Here is a 24,929-nt window from a genome sequence, read left to right as displayed (position 1 = left end):
TTTAAGCTTTGACCATAATCTCTCTACGTCCATCTTAATGGAACTAAGTGATGTCAGTTCTGTCTAAGTGAGATGCTAACATCTGCTTATCTGCTCTTTCTGGCATGAACATTTTCCTAGCCTTCTTGACTGATTTATTAATTTTTGTAACCTTAGTTGTTATGATGTTATCATGATTATTAATCCCCATCTCTATGCTGAAGTCATTGATGATATCTGGCCTGTTTGTAACTACAAGGTCTAAGATATTTCCATTGCATGTGGCATGGCAAACTAGGTGCTCAAGACAATTTTCGAAAACCACATTCAAAAGTGCTTCACAAGATTGACTGCACCCCCTGCAATGAAGCCATAGGCTACCATCTATACTCAGTAGGCTAAATTCACCTCCAACTAGTATTGCATGATCTAGGTATTTACGTGCTACTGTCTGTAGACTTTCTGTGAATGGCTCCAAAACTGTCATAGCAGAACTGGGTGGCTGATTATCCATTAATTTACGTGATTTCACCTAGACTTGTTATACGCAACCAGATAACTTCACTGTCACAATCAGCTTCGACCTTAATAGAGACAATGGACACTCCCTCTCCTACAGTGTCTAACCTGCCTTTCTGATATATATTCCATTAATCACTAAATATGTCAGAGCTTTCTGCTCTCGGTTTCAGCCATCTCTCAGTCTCTGAGAATAATTTGAGTGCGATACTTTCCTGGATGGCAGTAAATTCGGAAACTGTGTTACAAGTACATTGACAACTGATAAAATTTTGACAATCTACACTGGAGTGAATTCAAAAGATAAACCTCAACCAACATTGAATGTATCTTGGTGATAAAGAGCCCAAATAAATAAATTGATGATTTTATTCCATTTCATCTGATTGAATGAAACACACACAGCATAACTACTCAGAAAACAACTATAGTGCTGATTACATTTACTATCATACATGTAGCACTCTGAGAACATTTCACCTTGTCATAGTAGTCCTGTGTTTTGGAACTAGGCAGTGCTTCATTTCACAAAGCGAAAGGAATAGCTTGTGTAGAAAACAAAAGAAGGGGAAATAGTGGTTGCTGGTGTCTTTAACATTATCATTCAATTTAGTTCCTATTGTGAACTTTGCAGCTAGGATATGTAAATGCTCTGAGACTGCTATTGATAATATCTTTATGAACAAATCTAGGGGAAAGATGTCATATCACAAAACCAATAGTAAATGGACTATCTGATCACGACGTGCAGCATCTTGTGTTAAATGTTGAAACTTGTCAGGATAAAAAAATATTGAATCTGAGTACAGGAGGATAATAAATAAGCCAGAAATTGAGGAATTCAGGAAATTGCTCAAAGACATGAACTGGAGAGATGTTTACCTGACTCAAATGGAAAATGCAAAGCATTTATTAATAAAGTTACCTCCTCTTTTGAAAATTGTTTTCCCCTAAAGGTAACTCAGATCACACAGAAGTCAAAAGATAAACCATGGATTATACAAGGAATAAAGATATCATGTGGGGCAAAAAGGAGACTGTATCTACTATCTAGGAACGTTTCTGATATTAGAATTGTAATGCATTACAAAGAATACTGCAAAATATTGAATTAAGTAATCCAGAAATCGAAGTAGCTTTATTAAGAGAAAATGATAATTGTATCGGGCAACAAAATAAGAACTGTTTCAGATATAGTGAAGACAGAGAGAAGTGGGGCCAAAAAGGAAGTGGAACAGATAGCTCTAAAAGTAAATGAGACTTTGGTAACAAGTGCATGTAGTGTTGTAAATCTCTTAAGCAAGACTTAATTTTTGTTACTGACGGCTCGGGGTTATCAGGTTCGGTGAATGGTGCAATGGAGTATCTGGGACCAGTCTTTGAAGAACATCGTGTAGAACCTATTCGAGGAACTTTGAATTCCAACCATTGCTTCTCAGTATACTTACTCCTTAATGAAATTTGTTGCAAGTTATATATCTATATTTCCAACAAGTAGCTCAATACATATTATCAATACTAGGAATAAGAAAAATCTACATAAAGACCTAAAATCACTTATGTTGGTCCAAAAGGGGGTCCAATATTCAGGAACACACATTTTCAATAAATTACCAGCAACCATTAAAAACTTGGTTTCAGATAAAGCACAGTTTAAACAAAGTTTGAATGACTTTTTGATAGGCAATGCCTTCTACTCTATAGATGAATATCCTAACAGAGACTGTTAGGCCAGCTTAAGTAAAAATATGTTAGATATAAGTTTTGACAGCACTTGGTTGCAACAGTCAAAATTAGGTATTTTGTGTATGATAAATTTATTAATAGTGCATAACAATGTTTCATTCTGACAGCGTATTAATTCTGTAAATATTAGCTTTTCCAGTTTATTGTATTGTATTCACCTATTTTGACAATCTCATGACAAATGATCAGGGTAGTATTCATTATATTAAAATGTTTTGTGTTATACATTCTGACATGTTCCACACCCTCGAGAATCATCTCATTTTTTTGGTGTATGTAATGAAAACTGAATCAAATCAAATCCAATCACCATCTCTCATCATGTAATAACTTCACTTCTTCTTCTTCCCTTGTCGTCTCCTGTTTTTCCAGTACTCGTCCATCTCCTCCTCATGTTTTTCCCCCTTTATTCTATTCGTGTTGTTCTCAATCCCCTATTTCTTCTGCATTGAAAGCCTTTTATTTTTATTTACTTATTTTTTTTATTGAGGTGAGTCTCTACGGACTGCGTGGTAACAACCGACTTCACTCTAGTGTCCAGGTCTTGTTCTTGCTCCAGCTTTGACTTCCTGCCAGTATCTTCTGAGCCCCTGCAAGAAGTGCCTTTTTATGCTCTTCAGATAATGGTCCTCACTGTCTTTCGGATGTTGATGCCATGTTAAAACCTTGGTAGTTGGTCACCAATCTTCTAAATTTGTTCCTTTCAGGAATTTCTCTCTGAGATACCAATCTGCTTAAGATCTTTTTCACATTCTTTGAACCATCTCGGCCTCGTTTTCTTAGATGGGATGAAACTCCATATTCTTTTTGTTAGTCGATCACCATCCATTTTCATGAGATACCATAAAATAACAATCATTTCTTCGTAATGGATGCTGTGATAGGTTCTGTCTTGCTGCACGAGTCCTCATTTGCTCTCATTCGCCATTGTCCATCGACCCATCTATTACCTTAGGATTTTCCTTAATATCCTACACTCACGCTTTTCCAGCCGCTCAGCTTACCTTGTCTATTCGTGGTCAAAGATTTGGATGCTTATAAGCCCTCAGGTTTTATAATGTTGGAACTTGGCCCATATACTCATAGACTTTTTGTTATAAGTATTCTTTGTCAGTTGGTATGCTTGGTCTAACTTCCTCATCCCGACAATTGCTTCTTCTTTTAATCCATTCTCCAGGTGGATGACTTCACCGAGATACCTGAAATTCTTAACTCATCCAATTTTTTCCCAGGTTGGTTATCATCCATTCAGGTCCATCACAGATGTTCGTCATATGTTTTGTCTTTTGAATAGAGATCTGGAGTCTAACTTTTTTCAGCAATTTCTGACAGCCTATTTATCTTGTTGACTGCTGACTCTATGTTGTTAGCAAAAATGGCTAGGTCAGCCGCAAAATCTAAGCAGCCAATGCACACCCCTTTGTTCTTAGGACCAAGTCTGAACCACTCTTCATTTGTTTCTCCTTGGGCTAATAACTTTCTCCACTCTTGAATGACCTTTTCCAAGACACAATTGAAAAGGTTCAGATACCTCACCCATAAATTTAATTTTTGACACTGTGTTAGTAAGAGTTTGTTTGATCAGCTTTCTTGATGTATTATCCACCCCAAACTTTTCCAAAATATTCATTACTGCCTGTCAGTCGATGGAGTCATATACTTTCTGAAAATCAACAAATATGACCACATAGTTATTTTTCCAATTTTTTTTGTACCTGATCATGTTCTTCAAGTTAAAGATCTGTTCTGCGCAAGAATCGCCCTTTCGGAAACCAGCTTGATAGTCCCCAATCAGTTGGTTACAATGATCTTCTATTCTATTCTGTATCACTTTGGAGAGAATCTTATATGGAACAGATACTAATGAGGTACCCTTATAGTTATTGACATTCTATTTATCACCTTTTTTGTGTATACGATGGATTAAAGCTGACTGCCATTCAGTTGGTATCATCCCAGCTCTCCAGATCTCCTCAAAAAGTTGGACTAGTATATCTAGAGTTTCATTATTTGCCAGCTTCAGTAGTTCCACCACTATTGAATCCTCTCCAGCTGCCTTATTATTCTTAAAGTTGTTGATGATCTCTTTGGTCTCCTCTTTACTAGATGGAGATGAGGGGTAGTTTGTGGATTGGGGCACATACAGGGAATCTTTCTTTCGGTTCATCACAATTAAGTAGGTTTTCAAAGTAACGAGACATTATCTTGCAGTTCTCTTTGTTGGTCAGGCTGAGTGTGGTGTGCGTACTGTAAGACCTTCAGTACACACACCATCAGATTATTTGACTTGTTGCTCTAACGAAGTAAGCGAGTGTCAGCAATATGTCTCGTGGTCTTATCATGGCATGTTTATCTTCTGCCATTAGGTCAGACGATAGAAATGCCACTTGCACACTTAGAGTAGCAGATTGATGGTGACCAACTTTAAATAGAACTTGATTAATTTTCACACACATTTATTAAAATAATAACAAATATAAAAATTATTTAACTTGGTTCTGGATGCTATTTACAATTGACAATCTGAAGTTCCTTTGGTATTGGTACGTTAATCTTATTCTTACATATATCTCGGATACTTGACAAAAGTGTCTATACATTTATCTTCATGGCTATGTACAGGAATATGGTAATCTTATTAGGCGCAGACTGGATCTTGACTATGGACTGGCACAGACAATTGTAGAACTCGTACAGACTGGTACAGACTAATGCAGACTGGTACAGACTAATGCAGACTGGTGCAGACAAATGCAGACTGACTGATCGAAGGTCTTTACACCCGTTATAATACCTCGCACGTTCATGTATCACTGCGTGAGTGTGATGCGCGAGGAGAAAGTGTTCTATGTTAGCAGCAATCTCATTGGCTGCGTTACATATTAATACGCGGATCGGCGGAAGCAGAATTTGGTCCGTCTCTATGGCAGCGCCATCTCGTAGTGGGGAGATGGACGAGTGCTGCGCCTGCGCTGTTGTGCTTAGCGGGGCGCACTCTAGTGGGAAATTTGTGTACGCGCTGAATACGCGGAACTATGTACACAACACTGAGCTTTCCATTTTCGTCTCTAAAACAAAAACTAGGGGCTTGGTATCCTTTCAAATTCGATTTGAACGTCTGATAGAAGTCTCTGACATTGTTTATCTGGAAACGCTGATCGATCTGTTCTAACTGCTGTTTCTCATGCAGTAGAGTTCTGGCTGCATATTTTTGAACTTCATGGAATACATCAAAATCATCAGGTCTCCTGGTAGAGTTCCACTATTTCCATGCACTTGCTGTTTGGGCCACCACCTCACCACAAACCTCATTCCACCATGTATGATTCCTCTTTTTAGCTGTCAGGATTGTAGTATTAGCTGCTTGTTGGATCATGGAGGCAATGTCTGCACATTTATATGGGATTCAACTGTCAGTTACTGGTGGCATTGTTCCATTACGTTTTGATTGATTTTGAGCTTCGCAGTATCATATTTATGAAATTTATTTCCAGTTTTCACAGTCTTATTGAGAGGGATGAAATTAATTTTGATCTTGGAGAGGTATGATCCTTTTACATTCAGTATGTTATCTGTAAAAAGGTTTCTTTCTATTATTTCTGATTGTTTGATGTTGTTTCTTTCTTATTTCTGTAATCCATGCTATCATTGATTCCTTCTTCCAGAACTACTCATTCAGTAGAGGTCTCTAAAAAAAGATTAATCTTCTTTTAGCCATTACTTCTGATATTTTCTCAAAATTTTTGTATATCTCCTCATTACTTCTCATTTTCCAGCCATCTGTAGCTTGTATTGCAACCATTATTTTCTAATAATGCTCCTTTGTGGAACCTCTGTTCTGTCCAGCTTATAGTTCATCATTAGGCATCCTCATCCATGTAAACATCCTGGTCATACCACTGTGGGATAGTGTTTAAATTTGTTTTTTTTAGTTGTACATTTCTTGTTGTAAATATCCTTTGTCAAACGATTTGCTCTCTCCAGTTTGCTGACTCTTACATCTACTGTTAATTCTTCTAGTCCATTTTGTTGTACAGTTTGTCCAATATATTTAAATTTACTTACTAATGCTATTTTACATTTTTGTTTTTCTAAGAATGTTGATGCATTGTTTGAAATTGTCATCAATGTTGTTTTTTCGGCTGAAATTTTGGGACCAGCTCTCTATGCTATTTCTTCCAAAAGATTTCTTTTAATAACTGTCTGTCAGATTTTTTGAAAGTATATCAGAATCATCTGCAGAAGCCAGGCAGTTTACCTTAATTCCATTTGTTTTTCGTCCTAAAACTATTGGTTCAATTTTGTGATTTTTTTTTCTCCAAATTCCAATAACTTCCTATTTTTTCTAGAATGTAGTGTTACAGTAAAGGTGATAAACTGTCCCCTTGTCTAACACCAGTTTTTATTTCAAATGGTTGAGATACTTCTCCCATAAATTTAGCTTCAGTCACCCTATTTGCTAGTGTTTTGAGGATTATGTTTGCTTTAACACAAAATTCTTTGATGATTTTACCCATAATTTCTCTGCCTACCAAATCAAATGCTTTCTTGAAACCAATACGTGATACTATTATTGGTTTGGTGATTAACAGTCTGTGGAGAATTATCAATTTTCTAATAAACATCTGTTCTGTGCAGGGTCTTCCCTTTCTAGAGCTCCTTGAGATTCTCCCAGTTATTTGTCTAAAGTTTCTACAACTCTGTCCAGAGAATTTTTGATAATATTTTGTATACCACTGGCAGAAGTCAGGCATCTCTGCAATTGTTGACATTTTGTGTGTCCCCTTTTTTTCATAGCTGTGGATTAATGCTTTCAATAATCTCTTCAGCTTTCCAAATGTTCTCAAACAGCAGTTGTAGATCATTTGTGTGTTCTGACTATTTCAATAATTTTGCTGTAGTGGAGTCTTCATTTGTTGCTTTGAAGTTTTGGAATGATTTGATGGCTTCATGAATTTATTGTTCTGTTAGTGGAAAATCGTCCTCCAGATGTTGTGGGACTGCTATTATATATTGCTACAATGTGCTGTTATTGTTATTGTTGTTGTTGTTGTTGTTGTTTGGTTGCCTGTTCTTCAGCACTATCTTTCTGTTTCGTTTATCTATTTGCCGCCATTTTAACCCATTTACCGGTATTTTCAGCTTGTTCTTCACTTATTTGACCTTTTGGTGGCTCCTCTTGAAGAGATCTTATTTCTCAGCATTTAAAATTACATCATCTGCTGCTCTTTCGCATCTGAATTTCATCATGTCCAGTCTAGTTTTTTCATTCATTTAACCATCCATCTTCCATGACTCAAGATCCTAAATTATCATCCTTATTTCTTGAACAGTCTCATTTCTCTTTTTACATTTTCCAGATGAAGAAACTTTTGGTCCTCAAAGCTAAGATTAGTATCAGTTTTTTTATTTGTTTCTGCCTATGGCTGCTATATCTCTTTAGTTAGAATATTTTCTCTCTCTGTATTTGATTATAGTCTAAGTCTGAATATTTTTATAAGTACATTTATTGCTGTAGCAATGAGTAAAATAAATTGTATTGCACTGCCTGTAGCATGTAGCACCATTTTGACTGTTAGTCCTCTTGCTGTAGAAAAAGTAGCTTTGATGATTACTTAATGCAAGTATTTTGTAAGAGCTGTGGAATGGTTAGTATCTGTTTATATTTTTCTGATTAATTCAAGCTCGTCAATGCACATCCTGTGTTAAGGAAATATTTGCACTGAATTTACTGTGTGTTAAATATAAGCAGTGGATCCATTGGGGTAGTCTTTTTGGTAGAAATATATCAAGGCGAACAAAACAGGAGATGGTGAAGGAAGAGAGGGAAAAGATCAACATTTGCTTCTCATCAGCAATATAACTGGGTTGAAACATTCAGTGAAAATTATCTGTGACAGGAAGTTGTCAGAAATACATTTTTTGAAGAAACTTTATGTTTGTATAAGCATTTATTAAATTTAAAAATTGGATTTCATGTGTTAATACAAAAGGTAATGTTTTGCATTGCAGGCATACTGAACCTGTCAAAGATGAAGAATCGGCCAATGATTCTTATTGGAGGATAACAGTATGTATAACTTAAACTTGAGATTCTTGAAAATAAAGCTAGTCAGTATTTCTTAACAGTACTGATTTAAATACATCTAAAAGATCGCTGTTACCTAAATGAAAGTTGACGAGCAAAGTCTTAGTGGACATTTGTATAAATTTGTCATAGGTGTTATTTACAAGAAGAGTAAATAGTTTCAATAGGAATGTGGTGAGACATTTAACAAATGTGATGACCACACATTAATAGGACCTTGTAACACTACCATTATGATATTAGTATGCTTTTATGTAAATAACAGAAACCCTGTCTCTATGTTGCCACGTATAACCCTCTTACTAAAATTTAGTTTAGTTTCCAAATAAAATACACTGTGGACGGATAGTCCTGTTTATAGGAAAAGATAATCAATAGAGTTATCCTTCTTACAGGATTTACCGTGTGTTGCGTCTAATGGATAAGTAAATTGGACTATTCACTTCTTTTCCTAAGATCTTACCCAGTGGCTAGATAGAAACACAGTATGAATAATAATATACTGAAGCTAGGACAACTCATTTCCAAGTTCATTTAGTGGTTTAAAACATGTACTTAATGGTCACCAACCTATCCTGGCAATGAAATAGTGAAGTATTGGAGAAGCAGAAATGTGAATTTTGCCTACTTTCTTGCTACTGTTTAGTTTGGCTCCTCGAATAAATTACCCCACTTAAACAATTTTGGGCTACATCTTTATACATTATGATTTAAAAAAAGAAAAAGCCCAGTAGATAACTTCAAGGAAGGTAAAAAAAATTAGCCGGGGATGGGGGGAACAACCTTTAGAAAAGCACTTTCCATAATCAAGAAACTTAAATACTTAGACACTAAAGCACACACTTTTTAACTGAACATTTCACTTAAAGAAAACCTCTTTCTTGGTGGAATTTACTTTCAAAAGCTATTATTCTTTGAACTAATTCTGTATAGCCATCTAACAGGTTCTAGTAACTTGGCTTCACTCTGATTGAATTTTATGTAAGCAAACTATAACACTTTGCAATAGTTAAGAAAACATTTTTATTATTTACACTAAAGCAATTTAAATGGTGCCTCTGTATATTAACTTGGCACTTCACTCTGATTGAATTTTATGTAAGCAAACTATAACACTTTGCAATAGTTAAGAAAACATTTTTATTATTTACACTAAAGCAATTTAAATGGTTCCTCTTTATATTAACTTGGCACTTCATAAGTCTGTAAAACAGGACACTCGGATCAATCAAACACCAGGAAGGAACCCTATACAGATGTATGATTAGGATGAAATGACAGGGTGAGCCAGTTTCCGTAAATTTCAAGAATGATTATTAAATCACAGTTTAAATTAATGGTTCATACTGTACAAAGGTAAAAATAGAAAAAAATCTTATCTGGTGGCTATAGGCTTGGGTTTGGCGAACAGTTATGACGGCTACACTACCCACACTATGGCCTGCAAGTTTCTTGCTGTATGGGCTCAATTTCTCTTCTTGGCTTCATTCAGTTTTACATACAGTAGCTCAACAACTCGCAGCTATGCTGTAAGCTGTTTGCAGTCTTCAACCAAGGCATTTTTATGAAAATTTGCAGGCAAAGCTTCTGCTCCACAAAGGAGTTACCTCAATCACTGCTGCCTACAGACTGTGTGACTTACTTCCCACACTTGCTCAAGGTAGCACGCCAATTCGCCTTTCGCACCTTTTCCACTCCCCACAGCTATTTTCGTTTCAAACAAAAGCACACTGGCTTTTACATAACACCTATTTCTTACATTGTTCCTAAGCATGACCATTTCTTAAATTGTCAAATTTACATCAACATGAACAATTTATACACACAAATATTTTTAAATACAAAATGTTATCAAAACATTATTTAGACCCTTGGTATCCTTTGTAGAGGACTTGGGCAGGTTTGTCCCATCCTAGTACACATTATTTTGTTACCTCCCTTCAGATATTCCATTTAGCTACATCTACAATAATTCCCAATGTTCTGCCTTTTGAGGTGTCCAGTGCGGGTTGTTTTTATTTTTTATTTGATATGCGTATTCCATAGATCCGTACATGCGAGTGATTCGCCTGGATGTGGAACATGTCAATACAATTGTACAAATACAATTAATGCTACAGAATAGTAATATAATTCAATGATATAGATATTACAAGCTGTCATTAAACTAGTATAGCAATTCTCAACATAACATTATAACTATAACATTAACACTATAACATTAACATAATATTGTATCATCCATCTAATAACTAAGAGACTAAATACATCTATTATTAAGGGAGGGCATTACTTCTGGAAAAGAATTCATCTAACGAGTACAGTGGATGGTCGAGCAGGTATTTTTTTAACATACCTTTGAACAGCGTTTCATTTTCTATTGTACATTTAATATAATTAGGCAATGCATTAAAAGTCTTTATAGCCGCATACTTTACTCCCTTCTGTACAAGTGTTAAATTTTTTAGTTCAACATGTAGATCATCTTTACCTCTAGTACTGTAGTTATAGTATGAACAATTTGTTTCATACTGAGCATAGTCTTTATTAACTGCATTCATCAGAGAGTATATGTACTGACATGTTGTCGTCAGAATACCTAACTGTATAAAAAGTTTTCTACATGAGGTTCGTGGAGGAACCCCACACATGATTCTGACTGCTCTCTTCTGAGCATTTAAGATTTTTTTTGAGGCTGGTGAATTACCCCAGAATATTATTCCGTAACTCATTAATGAGTGAAAGTACCCAAAGTAAGACGATTTTAAAATGTTGATGTCCCCAAAATGAGTAATTATTCTTAGAGCAAAAGTTGCTGATGAAAGCCTTTTTAGAGTAAGGGACACTTGCTGTTCCCAGTTGAGCCTACTGTCAATGTGAACCCCCAGGAATTTAGTGGATTGCACCTGTTCTAGTTCCTGGTTGTCATGAGCAATTACTATACTTTCTAGAGTTTTATTTTTATGTGGAACTGTATAAAAATAGTTTTTTTAATATTAACTGAAAGAGAATTAATTGAAAACCAAGCTGTAACTTCTCTGAGTATATCATTAACATCAGTCTCCATATCAGCAGTAGACTGACCATCAACGACAATGCTTGTATCATCAGCAAACATTGTGAATTCACAATTTTTACTAATGGACAGGGGTAAATCATTAACATATATTAAAAACAGCAAGGGTCCAAGGACAGATCCCTGGGGAACTCCATGCTGAATTTTGCCCCATTCAGAATCCACTAGATTAGGAGATCCTTTGTTGCAGCCATGTAGAACCACCTTTTGTTTCCTGTCTTGAAGATATGATTTTAGCCAGTTACCTATAGGCCCTTTGATTCCGTAATGATAGACCTTCTCCAAGAGTATCTTGTGGTTTACACAATCAAAGGCCTTGGAAATATCACAGAAGACACTAACTGGTGACTTCGTACTATTAATAGACTCCAAGACATCATTTGTGAGTGAATATATGGCACACTCTGTGGAAACCCCTTTTTGAAAACCAAACTGTCTGTGGTTAATAATATTAAGTTTATCAAGATGTGCCACAATCCTGTTATACACTGCCTTTTCAAGAACCTTTGAGAATGTTGTTAAGAGAGAGACAGGACGATAATTTTTTACATCTGTAGCATCGCCAGACTTGAAAAGAGGTCTCACAGTGGCATATTTCATTCTCTCTGGAACAACTCCCTCATAAAGAGACATGTTGCAAATGTGAGCAAGTACTACACTTACATCATTACTGCAGGCTTTCAACAGTTTATTAGAGATGTTATCTATACCTGAAGATCCTTTACTTTTCAATGAGTGAATTATTTTTTTTATTTCATTAACAGTTATGGGTGTTACATTTATATCATTAAAACATTGTGGGAGGTTAAGTTTCAGAATATCTAAAGCTTCTCTTAGGTCACCACTGAACCTATTTGAGAGGTGACACTTAGAAAGTGGTTGTTAAATGTGTCTGCTATCTGTTTACTATCAGTTATTTCCAAATCGTTAATTTTTAGGACAGCAGATTTTTCATTGTCAGATGGTGAAGTACCTGTTTCCCTCTTTATTACATTCCAAATTGTTCTGATTTTATTGTTTGAACAGTTAATTTTAGATTGCATGCACATACTTTTAGATTTTTTAATGACTTTAGTTAAGATTTTGCAGTATGTCCTATAATATTTCATCTGCAGGGGATTATTGGATTGTCTAGATATTATATACAGTTCCCTTTTTCTCTGGCATGATATTTTTATGCCCTTGGTGAGCCATGGTTTTTTGCTTGATTGCCTGTTCTGTAGTCTACAGACCTTTTTTGGAAAGACATTTTCAAATATATCTGATAATTCATCAGTAAATAAATTATATTTTGTATTAACATCATTTGCAAGATAAACATACCTCCAGTCAGTCTCCCGAATGCATAATTTGAATTTTTGGATATTTTCCTCATTCATGTTTCTAATGGTTTTCCACTGTGCACTAGCTTTGTTCTGATTTGTATTAAAGTTGTCAATTGTGAGTATTTGCCCATCATGATCAGAGAGTCCATTTATGACTTTTTCAACTTTGATGTGATTAGTTTTACTCATATCTACAAAGATATTGTCTATTAGAGTGCTGGAAGTGGCAGTAGTTCTTGTGGGAAAACTGACAGTGGAGACAAGGTTGTAGGTATGCATTAAGTTTGCAAACTCTGTCTTAGAAGATGAGCTTCCTAGGAAATCTATATTAAAATCTCCAGTCACTATAATGTCCCTATTTTTTCTTGTGAGATACAATAGCACAGAATCTAATTGTTTCATGAATACTTTAAAATTACCAGATGGAGCCCTGTATACTGCTACGATTACCAGTTTCTTGTTACCTTCTACTATTTCTGTGACACATGCCTCAAAGTCTTTCTCTACACAATATTTCTCTACATCTATTGTATCAAAGGACAGGCTGTTTTTCACATAAATAACTGCCCCACCTTTGCACATATGCTTTCTACAAAATGAGGTAGCTAAACCATAATTTGGTATATTGAGCATTTCAATGCCAAAAGTGATATGGTGTTCTGTCAGACAGAGAATATGAGCACAATTTGCGCCTGTTGGTTCATCAATATTTACAATAAATTGGTCTAACTTACAGAGCAGGCTTTGAATATTTTGGTGAAAAATTTTGAGCTCATTTTTAATTACATGATTAGTTGTGGTGTTAACATTGCTAGGACTGAGTTTTATTACTTTTGACATACCAGTATTACAGGAACAGTTTTCTGCAGGGAAGAGGGAGCTGTTGTGCTGGTAACACCCACATTTGTTGTTATTAACTACATTACTTACATTCTGATTGGAACCTTCCCCCTTCTGCCCCAGTACCATAAAAAATCCCCATTTGCAGCTGAGGACTTTCTTGATCTCAGGCACATCCTATGTGGAGCAGCTGCAGTCACTACTGTGCTCCTTTTTGCCATAGAGGGTGGATCTCCTGTTGGTGAGGTTTCTACACTGTCGGCTTGTACACTTGATCCTGTGGGGGTTGGTGTTGCTGTTTCTGCTATTGATGACTGTTCTTCCTCCTTAAATGCTGCTGCTTCACAAGTTGGCGGTGGACTAACGTTTCCCACTTGAGTTGTAACTGCTGGTGCTGTCTTGCTTTTGTATAAAAGACCTGTTTGTGTTGATTCACATGCAGGTGCTGCTGCATATGAAGTCTTCCCTTCAGCTGTTCCATTAGGTTTGAAGGAGTATTTTGACGACACTGTATGTATTTCTTCCAATGGTACAGTTTCAATGGGCACAGGTGCTTTTAGAATGATTGGAGGAGTGGTGTTTTCAAATAGTTTGAATGTTTCTGCTAATAATGCTTTAGCGAGTACACGTTTTCCTAGCCAGTTCCTGTGCATTCCATGCCGAGTAAAATGGTTTCTCTCTTTGGAATTACTGTCCAAAAACTTCACGTCCTTGAATGCTTTGCATACCATTTGAAACATTTTGTTTGTGAATTTGATTTCATTATTTACACATGAACTGTTTATTAGGTCATGTCTATATGGGATGCTAACGATGATTGTTTTTCTTGGCGAGATTCTTTCCAGTGCATTTCGCAATGCTGTGATTGCATTTTTCGACTCATTTTTATAAACATCGTTAGCTCCAGCAATAATTACACAAACATCGTTTGGTTGAGGGCTTAAATCTTTAATTATTTGCTGGAAAGGAGCCCCGGGTTTTACTGTGGCAGTAACGGAAAATTTAGATTGCATATTCGTAAGAATAGTGGCTAAATCTCGTCCATGGCTGTCTGCAAAGATATAAACTTTTGGTTTTGTCTCGTCTTCTCTCAATAATTTCATTTGTCGGTGTTTCTCTTGTGCAATGGGCGCAAACGAGTTTTTCGTAACTATAGCAGATATTGGAGCACTTTGAATTTCAGTAACGGTTTCTTTGAGAGTGTTGTAGTTTTCACTTTGTACATTTTTCACAAAAGGATTAAAATCGACATTCAAAGAATTAATTAACGATTCGATGTCATTCATATATTTTTTAGCTATTGCGAGTTCTTCTTTCAGCACATCAGAGATGAGTTCTTCAGTACCAGCATTATATATCTTGACTGCACTTTTTCGACCACTGCACTTAACAAAGCCACATACACAATTCGGATTTATCACTTTTCTGTTGTTCATACACGATAGATGGATCCATATATGTGAAAAAGAGCACAAACAAATACCGCTATGAATACTGTTTTGGCAGACTATGCACTTTAAACTAAATGTAATACGATTTTCTACGGCACGATTTACTACTGCTTGCATACTCGACGCCACTTCCTGGGTGTATTGTATCGAGTTAGCTTTTTCAAATTTCCATGTGGGTTTATCAATGTATTTTGTAACTGATATTTCAGCACCAATGATAACTTTTGTGAGCCAATGTACACTCCTTGAAAAATGTTTCAGTACTACTATTGAGTGATTCAGTGGTAATTTGTTCTCATCAGTGGAAAAGATGGATGGGTAAGGTTTTGTATCAGTTTCCATCTGCCTGCCCAAAACGTTTTAAATTCCTTGGCATCAAACTTAGATAATTTCTTGTGTGTTGATCCATTCGAACAATGGTTCTCTATTTTTGTCTCTATTTATGTATCTCCGGGTTGTGTTTTGGAATTAAAATCTTAAACATATACGTGCTGTCTAGTTGCTGTGTGTAAGACTAGTGTCAGACACTTTCCGTTAGGTGATTTGTGGACTGATGTAATAACCAGGCCTTTGAGTTTTATTCTAATTACTTCTACATCACTAATTTTCTGACAGCTTAAGCCAGCATAATCCAAGAGCTGTTTCTTTTTTCATTTATTGTGGTAGCACCTAACAATTGAGAAGAGTATTGATATTGCTTTATATTGCGTAATCTTGCATGTAGCTTCTGAATTATCACCTAAATGCATTTCCTATAGAGCTATAATACTGACGGCATGCTCATCATCTAATTTGCTTTGGTAACTGCATTTGTCACTTGTTAATCCTACGTTAATTTGCATAATATGGACACCTTGCCTGATAATTTTTGACTGTAAGCTCTGAGAAGTGCTGGACCATCTTTTGTGTAGAGTTTTTGCTGTATGCTCCTGCAGTCACACTGCCTTGGTGGACCATCTCGGGGGTTGTCTACATGCCACACAACAGTCTTTTTGGTGTCCCGTGTGAATGATTCACTGGTAAATATCCTGTCCCATACACTTTTGTTTGTAGACAATACTTCTGTGTTAGCTGAAAATAGAGCCAGGAAGCAGTAGTCTCAGTACCTCAGAGAATTAGTTTCAGGTAAAGTATATGGATCTAACATATCTAAAATGCACATGGTTTAGTTTGGAAACCACACAAACACCCAAATGTACACACCCACAGTAGCTGCACGGGGTGGGGTGGGGGGGTGGGGGGGAGGGGGGGGGGGCAGAGTGATTGGAGAAGACAGTACATTGTCTGAATGGGAAAAGATTGGTGGGTACAGAAGAGAGAAGGGAAAAGGTGAAGTGATACAGTGGGAAACAAATTAGCAGAGGTTTAGGTCAGGTGGATGGCACTAGATGTGCTGGAGAGACAATTTCCACCTGCGTAGGTCAGAGAAACTTGCACTGGAAGGGAATATCCAAATGGTATGTCTAGTGAAGCAGTTGTTGAAGTGGTGTACAGCCTCTTGGCAACTGCAATGTCAAGTCTGTGGTTTGCCACAGTTTGGTGCTGGACATTACTGCGAGTGAACAGTTGGTTACTTGTCATCCCTACATGGAAAATTGTATGGTAATTGCAGCATAGCTGATTTTTAACAGGTTGCTTTTGCACATGATCGTGCCTTTTATATGGTGGGAGATTCCTGCGACTGGACTGCTGTAGGAGGTGGTGGGTGGATCTGTGGGACAGGTCTTGCACCTGGGTCACTCACAGGATTAGGGGCGGACAAGGATGTTCTCTAGATTGTGTGGGCAGTGGAACATTACTTTGCAGGAATAGGGTAGTATCTTGAGTACAGTATACCCCATCTGAGATAGCCAAAGCCCCAGTGAAGGATGTGGTTGAGCTTTTCAAGGCCTGGGTGATTAGATGAGTGCTGACCATTGTCTGGTTAGCAGGGTTACAGGTGTGAAATGAGGAGATGGCACGGGAGATCTATTTATGAATGAGACGGATAGGATACTGTGGCTCTGGTAGTGCTATTGCCATATTTAGACAACTCCTGCTTTCCACTGGGGATAGTGAGTCCACGTGTGACAAGGCTGCATGTAAGAGCCTTTTTGACATGGAATGGGTGACGGCTGTCAAAGTGGAGGGAGGTACTGTTGGTGGTTGGTCCACTTGACATGTATTTATGGATATCGATGTCTAGTGATATGGCGCATTGAGATGAGAATAATCAGGTTAAGATGATTTGGGAGTAGGTTTTTAGGTTATGGAAGAAGCAGTCTATACCATGAGTCCAGATCATGAAAATGTCTCAATTACTCTGAATCAGACAATGGGTTTTAGGTGTTGACAGGATAGGAAGGACTTCTCCTGATGGCCAATATAAAAGCTGGTATAGGATGGCACCATGCGAGTACCCATGGCAGTACTACAGATTTGTTTATACAGGGATAATCACTTAAAACCTGCACCACAAACATTGCAGAAATGGAAAGTGCTATTGATGTGTGGTTTTCACAGAATGGATTGGTAGTTGGGGGCTTATGCTAGTAACCAACCAACAGGTTGTAGTGATATTAGAAAGTGCATTTTTTGTGCAAACATAAACTTTTTTAAATGAAACTATGCCTATCGGTATTAACTAAAAGTAGGGTAAATTAGTCTATCAGCGGTGTTTGTTGCAGGAGTCTAGTGTGAGCCATTCATGAGATATCATATTTTGAAAAGGTCCCACGCCAACACTTGTACATTAGCTGTAAAGTTCCCACACCAACACTTGTACATTAGCTGCGGTAGCACAAACCAAAGAACAGTCCAAGTCCATACACTAGTTATGTGGATTGTGACCAGTAATGAGACAATTGACCATCACAGGCTGTGTTCAAAATGACCACTGGCAGCACCAGTATATGCTCCCATTCTGGTATGGAAAGACTGCTGCACACATACCAGTATTTCAGCAGGGACAATCTGACAGGCTGCAGTAATACATCATTGCATATCATCAGATGTAGTTGGTATGCCCTTGTAGACAGTCTTTCAGCTTTCCCCATAGAAAAAAAGTCTCCAGGCATGAAATTTGGCGAGTGGATCAACCGAGATACAGGTCCTCTGCATCCAATCTAATGATTTGTAAACAGTTTGTGAAGCCATGTTGTACTTCGTGCACTGTGGGTTGTACAGCCATCGTATTGGTACCACAAGTTGCTCCTAGTCTGCAGAGGAATCTCTTCTAGCATCCGTGGAAGATGATTTGTTAGGAGGCTGTGATACTTGTGCGCATTCAGTGTTCTTTCTAAGAAAAACGGGCCTATGAGCTGATGGTTCACTGCCTCACACCACACGTTTACACTCCAAGGATGCTGAGATTCCACCTGCCACAGCCAAAGACAATTGTTAACAGACCAATTGTGCTTATTTCAGCACTTTACCAGGCCACGATTGTTAAAATTTCCTTCACCGCTAAACAAGATACATGATACATCTGGAGTATCCTGTCTTAATGCCCATGTATGGAAGTTAACACAATTCTCTTGATCAATTCCATGCAGCTCTTTATAGAAAGGGATACACCTATATCAATGGAGAATGCATAGGACACTTGCCTGATTAATGCCATTTCCACATGCGATTGTGCAAGAGGTAACATGTGGATCAACTACTTGTTTCATCTATTATGTTGCTAAGAGTTAGGCTATGACTTCCACATAACTGGTTGAAGAGGTTGCCTAGCAACTACCCACACACACAAACACACTGTAAGCAAACAACATCATACCTAGCAACTACCAACACACACACACAAACACACTGTAAGCAAACAACATCATACCTAGCAACTACCCAGATTGAGTGGCACAAACTAGTATTGGTGTGGAAACTTTTAAAAATACTGTATCTCATTGACAACCTGTACTAGAATCCTGCAACAAACCCCACTGACATTCTGATTTACCATATTTTTAGTTTGTTAATGTCAGTAAGCACAGTTTCATTTAAAAAGTGTACATCTGCACAAGAAAGGATTTTTACAATCTGTTGATTGGGTAACAGTAATGAGTCCCTGTCTACCAATCCATTCAGTCAAAGCCGCAAATCAATAGCACTTCATACTTGTGGTGCGAGCTTTAGGCATTTCACCCTGTGACTTGGTCTTCGAAAGTGAAATAATTGTGAGTCAGGATGTGTTTGGGGAAGGGGATTTGGAAAGAGGTGGTGGGTTTGGTATCAGGAGGATGTTTGGAAAGTGAGGCCATGGGCATGGGGGATGTTGTAAAATGATGTTGCATCCATAGTAACCAGCAAGGAGTCATGTGGTAGCAAAACAGGAACTGCAGAAAGGCGGTGAAGGAAGTAAGCATTGTCTTCACTGTAGGATGGGAGGTTACAGACAATGGTTTGCATGTGATCTTCAGTGGGAGGATTGTACCCAGCCACAGTTGGGCAAGTGGAGAGACCTGTGTAGTTGGGTTGGCGAATAGGTAAAAAGGAAGGAGTGGTGTGAGGAGGGAGATAGATCCAGGAGTCAGGTTATGGGATGGACTTAAGGTCTTGGAGAGCTGCTGGAGTCTTGTTGGATTTCACGGATGTGATCATGGTTGTAAGGTTTGTATGCAGAGGTGTTAGAAAGTTGGTGAAGACTCTCAGCCACATAGTCACTATGATTCATGAACACTGTGATGAAGCTTTTATCTGTAGGAAAGATGATAAAGCACGGATTGATTTTAAGGATATGGGTAGCTGTGTGTTAGATAGGAGTGATGTTGGTCTCACTAGGGAGGATTTAGGAAAGGAAAGTAAGGCCGGGTTAGAAGTGATGAATTCCTGAAAGATAACCAAGAGATGACTGGCTGGAATGGGAGGTTCAGGGTGGGAGGGAGGCTGGAACTGTTTTAAGCAAGGTTCTATGTGAGGTTTTTGTTGGCTGTTATTAGTGGGATGCATCATCATCATCATTTAAGACTGATTATGCCTTTCCGCATTCAGTCTGGAGCATAGTCTTGATCTATTTCAACAGTTTTTATACCCCTTCCCTTCCAACACACACACACTAGCCACCAAGGAAGAGCCTACAGCTTTGATTCAACCCCCCCCCCCCCCCCCCCCCCGCCTCTTCCAGTCATACCCTCATACCTCCATAACGCACATTGAAGAAATTTCAGCTGCAGAGATTAGGTAAGGAAAGAAGGTCCTTTACAAGTCCAGCACACTTGAATTTAGGTTTTGGGCTAAAGGTGAGGCCTTTAGAAAGTACCAAGACGTCTGCAGGGCTAAGAGTTGTGGCAGAAAGGTTGACAGCAGTTTTACAGGATTGGTGCTTAGGATGTATATATCTCATGGAGGATGGAGGAATTCGTTGCGATTGTGGAAGATGGAGTATCGAACAAAGCATAGTTAGGGAGGTATGAGGGTACGACTGGGGGGGGGGGGGGGGGGGGGGAGGGGGTTGAATCAAAGCTGTAGGCTCTTCCTTGGTGGCTAGTGTGTGTGTGTGTGTGTGTGTGTGTGTGTGTGTGTGTGTGTGTGTGTGTTGGAAGGGAAGGGGTATAAAAACTGTAGAAATAGATCAAGACTTCACGACAACTAGCAGGTTTAAACGGGTGGGTGTTGTAATAGATATGTAGAGGTGGAGGTGATGAGGCTTGCACAGGATAGATTAGTATTGAGAGCTGCAGCAATCCAATCTTCAGACTACCACAGCAACAACAAAAAGGTCATAAGATGGAAACAATTTTGCATCGTAGTATCTCCCTGTTTCCACTCCATGTAGTTTTCGCTTGTGGTAATGTGGCGTGTGTACAGAGATTTATCGGGTGTTGTTATTTTTATTGTACTGTATTAACAGGATTTATCAAGAGTGGTGATAACATCAATTTGTGACAATAAATCTTTGTCATGTGCAATCTATAATACTGTTGTTCCATTTGTAATAAACAATTTCTTTGATGCTGTTTTCCCAAATAAGCCTAAATTTTACTGTTATTCACATGGACAGAGGCAGAGTAAGACATGGGAGATAACTTCAGCTGATCTTCGAAGATCAATTTCTTGAGACAGAGACAGTGTCATTATTATTATTGTTATTCTTTACTTCCTCAGACGTTAAGTCTGGTTAAAAATGGAAAGTGACGTGGACCTTGATAAAGCGTCACTTCCTTTCAACTGTATGGTATGTGTTATATTGCATTTAGGAACTTTCGGGTAATTGAACATGTATCAATAATTACTGATTTCTGTAGTTGTATATATATGTTTGGATGTAGCTGTATTGCATTGATGTACTGGTGGATATTGTGTGGTATGACTCCTGTAGTTGATAGTATAATTGGTATAATGTCAACTTTATCCTGATGCCACATGTCTTTGACTTCCTCAGCCAGTTGGGTGTATTTTTCAATTTTTTCTCCTATTTTCTTTTGTATATTTGTTGTATTGGGTATGGATATTTCGATTAGTTGTGTTAATTTCTTCTTTTTATTGGTGAGTATGATGTCAGGTTTGTTATGTGCCGTTGTTTTATCTGTTATAATGGTTCTGTTCCAGTATAATTTGTATTCATCATTCTCCAGTACATTTTGTGGTGTATACTTGTATGTAGGAACATGTTGTTTTAAAAGTTTATGTTGTAAGGCAAGCTGTTGATGTATTATTTTTGCGACATTGTCATGTCTTCTGGGGTATTCTGTATTTGCTAGTATTGTACATCTGCTTGTGATGTGATCTACTGTTTCTATTTGTTGTTTACAAAGTCTGCATTTATCCGTTGTGGTATTGGGATCTTTAATAATATGCTTGCTGTAATACCTGGTGTTTATTGTTTGATCCTGTATTGCAATCATGAATCCTTCTGTCTCACTGTATATATTGCCTTTTCTTAACCATGTGTTGGATGCGTCTTGATCGATGTGTGGCTGTGTTAGATGATACGGGTGCTTGCCATGAAGTGTTTTCTTTTTCCAATTTACTTTCTTCATATCTGTTGATGTTATGTGATCTAAAGGGTTGTAGAAGTGTTTATGAAGTTACAGTGGTGTAGCCGATGTATTTATATGAGTGATTGCTTTGTGTATTTTGCTAGTTTCTGCTCATTCTAGAAAGAATTTTCTTAAATTGTCTAACTGTCCATAATGTAGTTTTTTTCTGTCGATAAATCCCCTTCCTGCTTTCTTTCTGCTTAATGTGAATCTTTCTGTTGCTGAATGTATGTGATGTATTCTATATTTGTGGCATTGTGATCGTGTAAGTGTATTGAGTGCTTCTAGGTCTGTGTTACTCCATTTCACTACTCCAAATGAGTAGGTCAATATTGGTATGGCATAAGTATTTATAGCTTTTGTCTTGTTTCTTGCTGTCAATTCTGTTTTCAGTATTTCTGTTAGTCTTTGTCTATATTTTACTTTTAGTTCTTCTTATTATTGTTATTGTTATTATTATTATTATTATTATTATTATTATATTGAATTATTGTTAATTAATACCCCCTTAAGGAGAGCACCATCAATTTTCAAGGCTTTTTTTCTGTCTATTTCATTTGTCTTTCAAAAACTTCTCATATATTCATTGTGATTCCTCTTCCTCTCTTCTGTACCGTTCTTCCCCATTTTCTTCTCTTTCAATATCTGCTGAAATTTCTGTTTTCCAGTTTTTTACTCTGTATTTTTTCCTGTCTGTGATGTCTTCTGTGGAGATGTTTTGTTTCTTGAGGTCCTCCATGGTTTCCTATACCCAGTTGGTTTTCACTTTATTAGTCATAACTACACTCCTGGAAATGGAAAAAAGAACACATTGACACCGGTGTGTCAGACCCACCATACTTGCTCCGGACACTGCGAGAGGGCTGTACAAGCAATGATCACACGCACGGCACAGCGGACACACCAGGAACCGCGGTGTTGGCCGTCGAATGGCGCTAGCTGCGCAGCATTTGTGCACCGCCACCGTCAGTGTCAGCCAGTTTGCCGTGGCATACGGAGCTCCATCGCAGTCTTTAACACTGGTAGCATGCCGCGACAGCGTGGACGTGAACCGTATGTGCAGTTGACGGACTTTGAGCGAGGGCGTATAGTGGGCATGCGGGAGGCCGGGTGGACGTACCGCCGAATTGCTCAACACGTGGGGCGTGAGGTCTCCACAATACATCGATGTTGTCGCCAGTGGTCGGCGGAAGGTGCACGTGCCCGTCGACCTGGGACCGGACCGCAGCGACGCACGGATGCACGCCAAGACCGTAGGATCCTACGCAGTGCCGTAGGGGACCGCACCGCCACTTCCCAGCAAATTAGGGACACTGTTGCTCCTGGGGTATCGGCGAGGACCATTCGCAACCGTCTCCATGAAGCTGGGCTACGGTCCCGCACACCGTTAGGCCGTCTTCCGCTCACGCCCCAACATCGTGCAGCCCGCCTCCAGTGGTGTCGCGACAGGCGTGAATGGAGGGACGAATGGAGACATGTCGTCTTCAGCGATGAGAGTCGCTTCTGCCTTGGTGCCAATGATGGTCGTATGCGTGTTTGGCGCCGTGCAGGTGAGCGCCACAATCAGGACTGCATACGACCGAGGCACACAGGGCCAACACCCGGCATCATGGTGTGGGGAGCGATCTCCTACACTGGCCGTACACCACTGGTGATCGTCGAGGGGACCCTGAATAGTGCACGGTACATCCAAACCGTCATCGAACCCATCGTTCTACCATTCCTAGACCGGCAAGGGAACTTGCTGTTCCAACAGGACAATGCACGTCCGCATGTATCCCGTGCCACCCAACGTGCTCTAGAAGGTGTAAGTCAACTACCCTGGCCAGCAAGATCTCCGGATCTGTCCCCCATTGAGCATGTTTGGGACTGGATGAAGCGTCGTCTCACGCGGTCTGCACGTCCAGCACGAACGCTGGTCCAACTGAGGCGCCAGGTGGAAATGGCATGGCAAGCCGTTCCACAGGACTACATCCAGCATCTCTACGATCGTCTCCATGGGAGAATAGCAGCCTGCATTGCTGTGAAAGGTGGATATACACTGTACTAGTGCCGACATTGTGCATGCTCTGTTGCCTGTGTCTATGTGCCTGTGGTTCTGTCAGTGTGATCATGTGATGTATCTGACCCCAGGAATGTGTCAATAAAGTTTCCCCTTCCTGGGACAATGAATTCACGGTGTTCTTATTTCAATTTCCAGGAGTGTATATAAAAAATATTCTTGGTAAGTCTGTTTTTGTGCATAATTTGTATGTGTCTCTAGAACCTTGTCCTTGTTTACCTGGTGCTGTTTTTAATCCTCTGTTTGTATTTGTACAGTTCTTTTGTCAATATGTTTATCCAGATCCCCTCTCTCTGAACTGGCCTGTAGATCTTTCCTTCTGTTTTTCCATCTCTTTGATTTTTGTTCTTCCCTTCATGGCTGTTGTTCTGAGGTGTACAAGGCCTGTGGTAACTACTGTACTACAGTGTCTTAATTTGGCATTGATGGAAAAACTTCTTTTGTTATAATTGTTCCATATAAGTCTGAATACCTTATGTAGTTTTGTGATTCTTTTTTCATTGGATGTTGAGTTCAGTCTTATTTTCTGTGTAACCTCTTCCAGGCACTGGAAACTTTCTTCATGTGATATCTTCCCATACTTTGTTACCAGTGGGTGTCTGTCTCTTTACATTGTGTCAATGTACAAGTTTTTTTCATTTGAGATTTGTAGTCCCGTTTTGATTGAGATTTGATAAAGAGTTTGTAGAGCTTTTTTGTCTTCTTTTCTGTTATTTGTTATGATGGCTATATCATCAGCAAAGGCCAGACATTTTATCTACATGTGCATATATATTTCGAAAGTCATGGTGTGGTGTGTGACATGATCTGACTACACGTAGAGTGCAGTCTTTGTTTGGCACGGCACTTGGAGGGCGACAGTTCAGTCTTCACCCATTGTCTCTTTT

The 24,929-nt window shown here is 38.5% G+C and overlaps 1 protein-coding gene across 3 annotated transcripts in view; it reads left to right on the top strand.

Annotated features, from left to right (window-relative positions):
* LOC126483818 (molybdenum cofactor biosynthesis protein 1-like) overlaps positions 1-24,929 on the top strand; it is a 329,046-nt gene that overhangs the window by 148,716 nt on the left and 155,401 nt on the right. For 2 of the 3 annotated variants that reach the window (XM_050107015.1, XM_050107012.1), the window contains one exon: positions 8,257-8,314. The exons of the other annotated variant lie outside the window; for it this stretch is intronic. In XM_050107015.1, the coding sequence (XP_049962972.1) occupies positions 8,257-8,312 (56 nt within the window). In that variant the 3' untranslated portion in view covers positions 8,313-8,314. The remainder of the gene's footprint in view (positions 1-8,256; positions 8,315-24,929) is intronic. 3 annotated transcript variants of the gene reach the window in all.

The sequence above is a fragment of the Schistocerca serialis genome, chromosome 6 (genome assembly GCF_023864345.2).
Source record: "Schistocerca serialis cubense isolate TAMUIC-IGC-003099 chromosome 6, iqSchSeri2.2, whole genome shotgun sequence".
Taxonomy (NCBI): domain Eukaryota; kingdom Metazoa; phylum Arthropoda; class Insecta; order Orthoptera; family Acrididae; genus Schistocerca; species Schistocerca serialis.
Note: the sequence above shows the minus strand (reverse complement) of the source record. Positions and strands in the feature narration are given on the sequence as shown.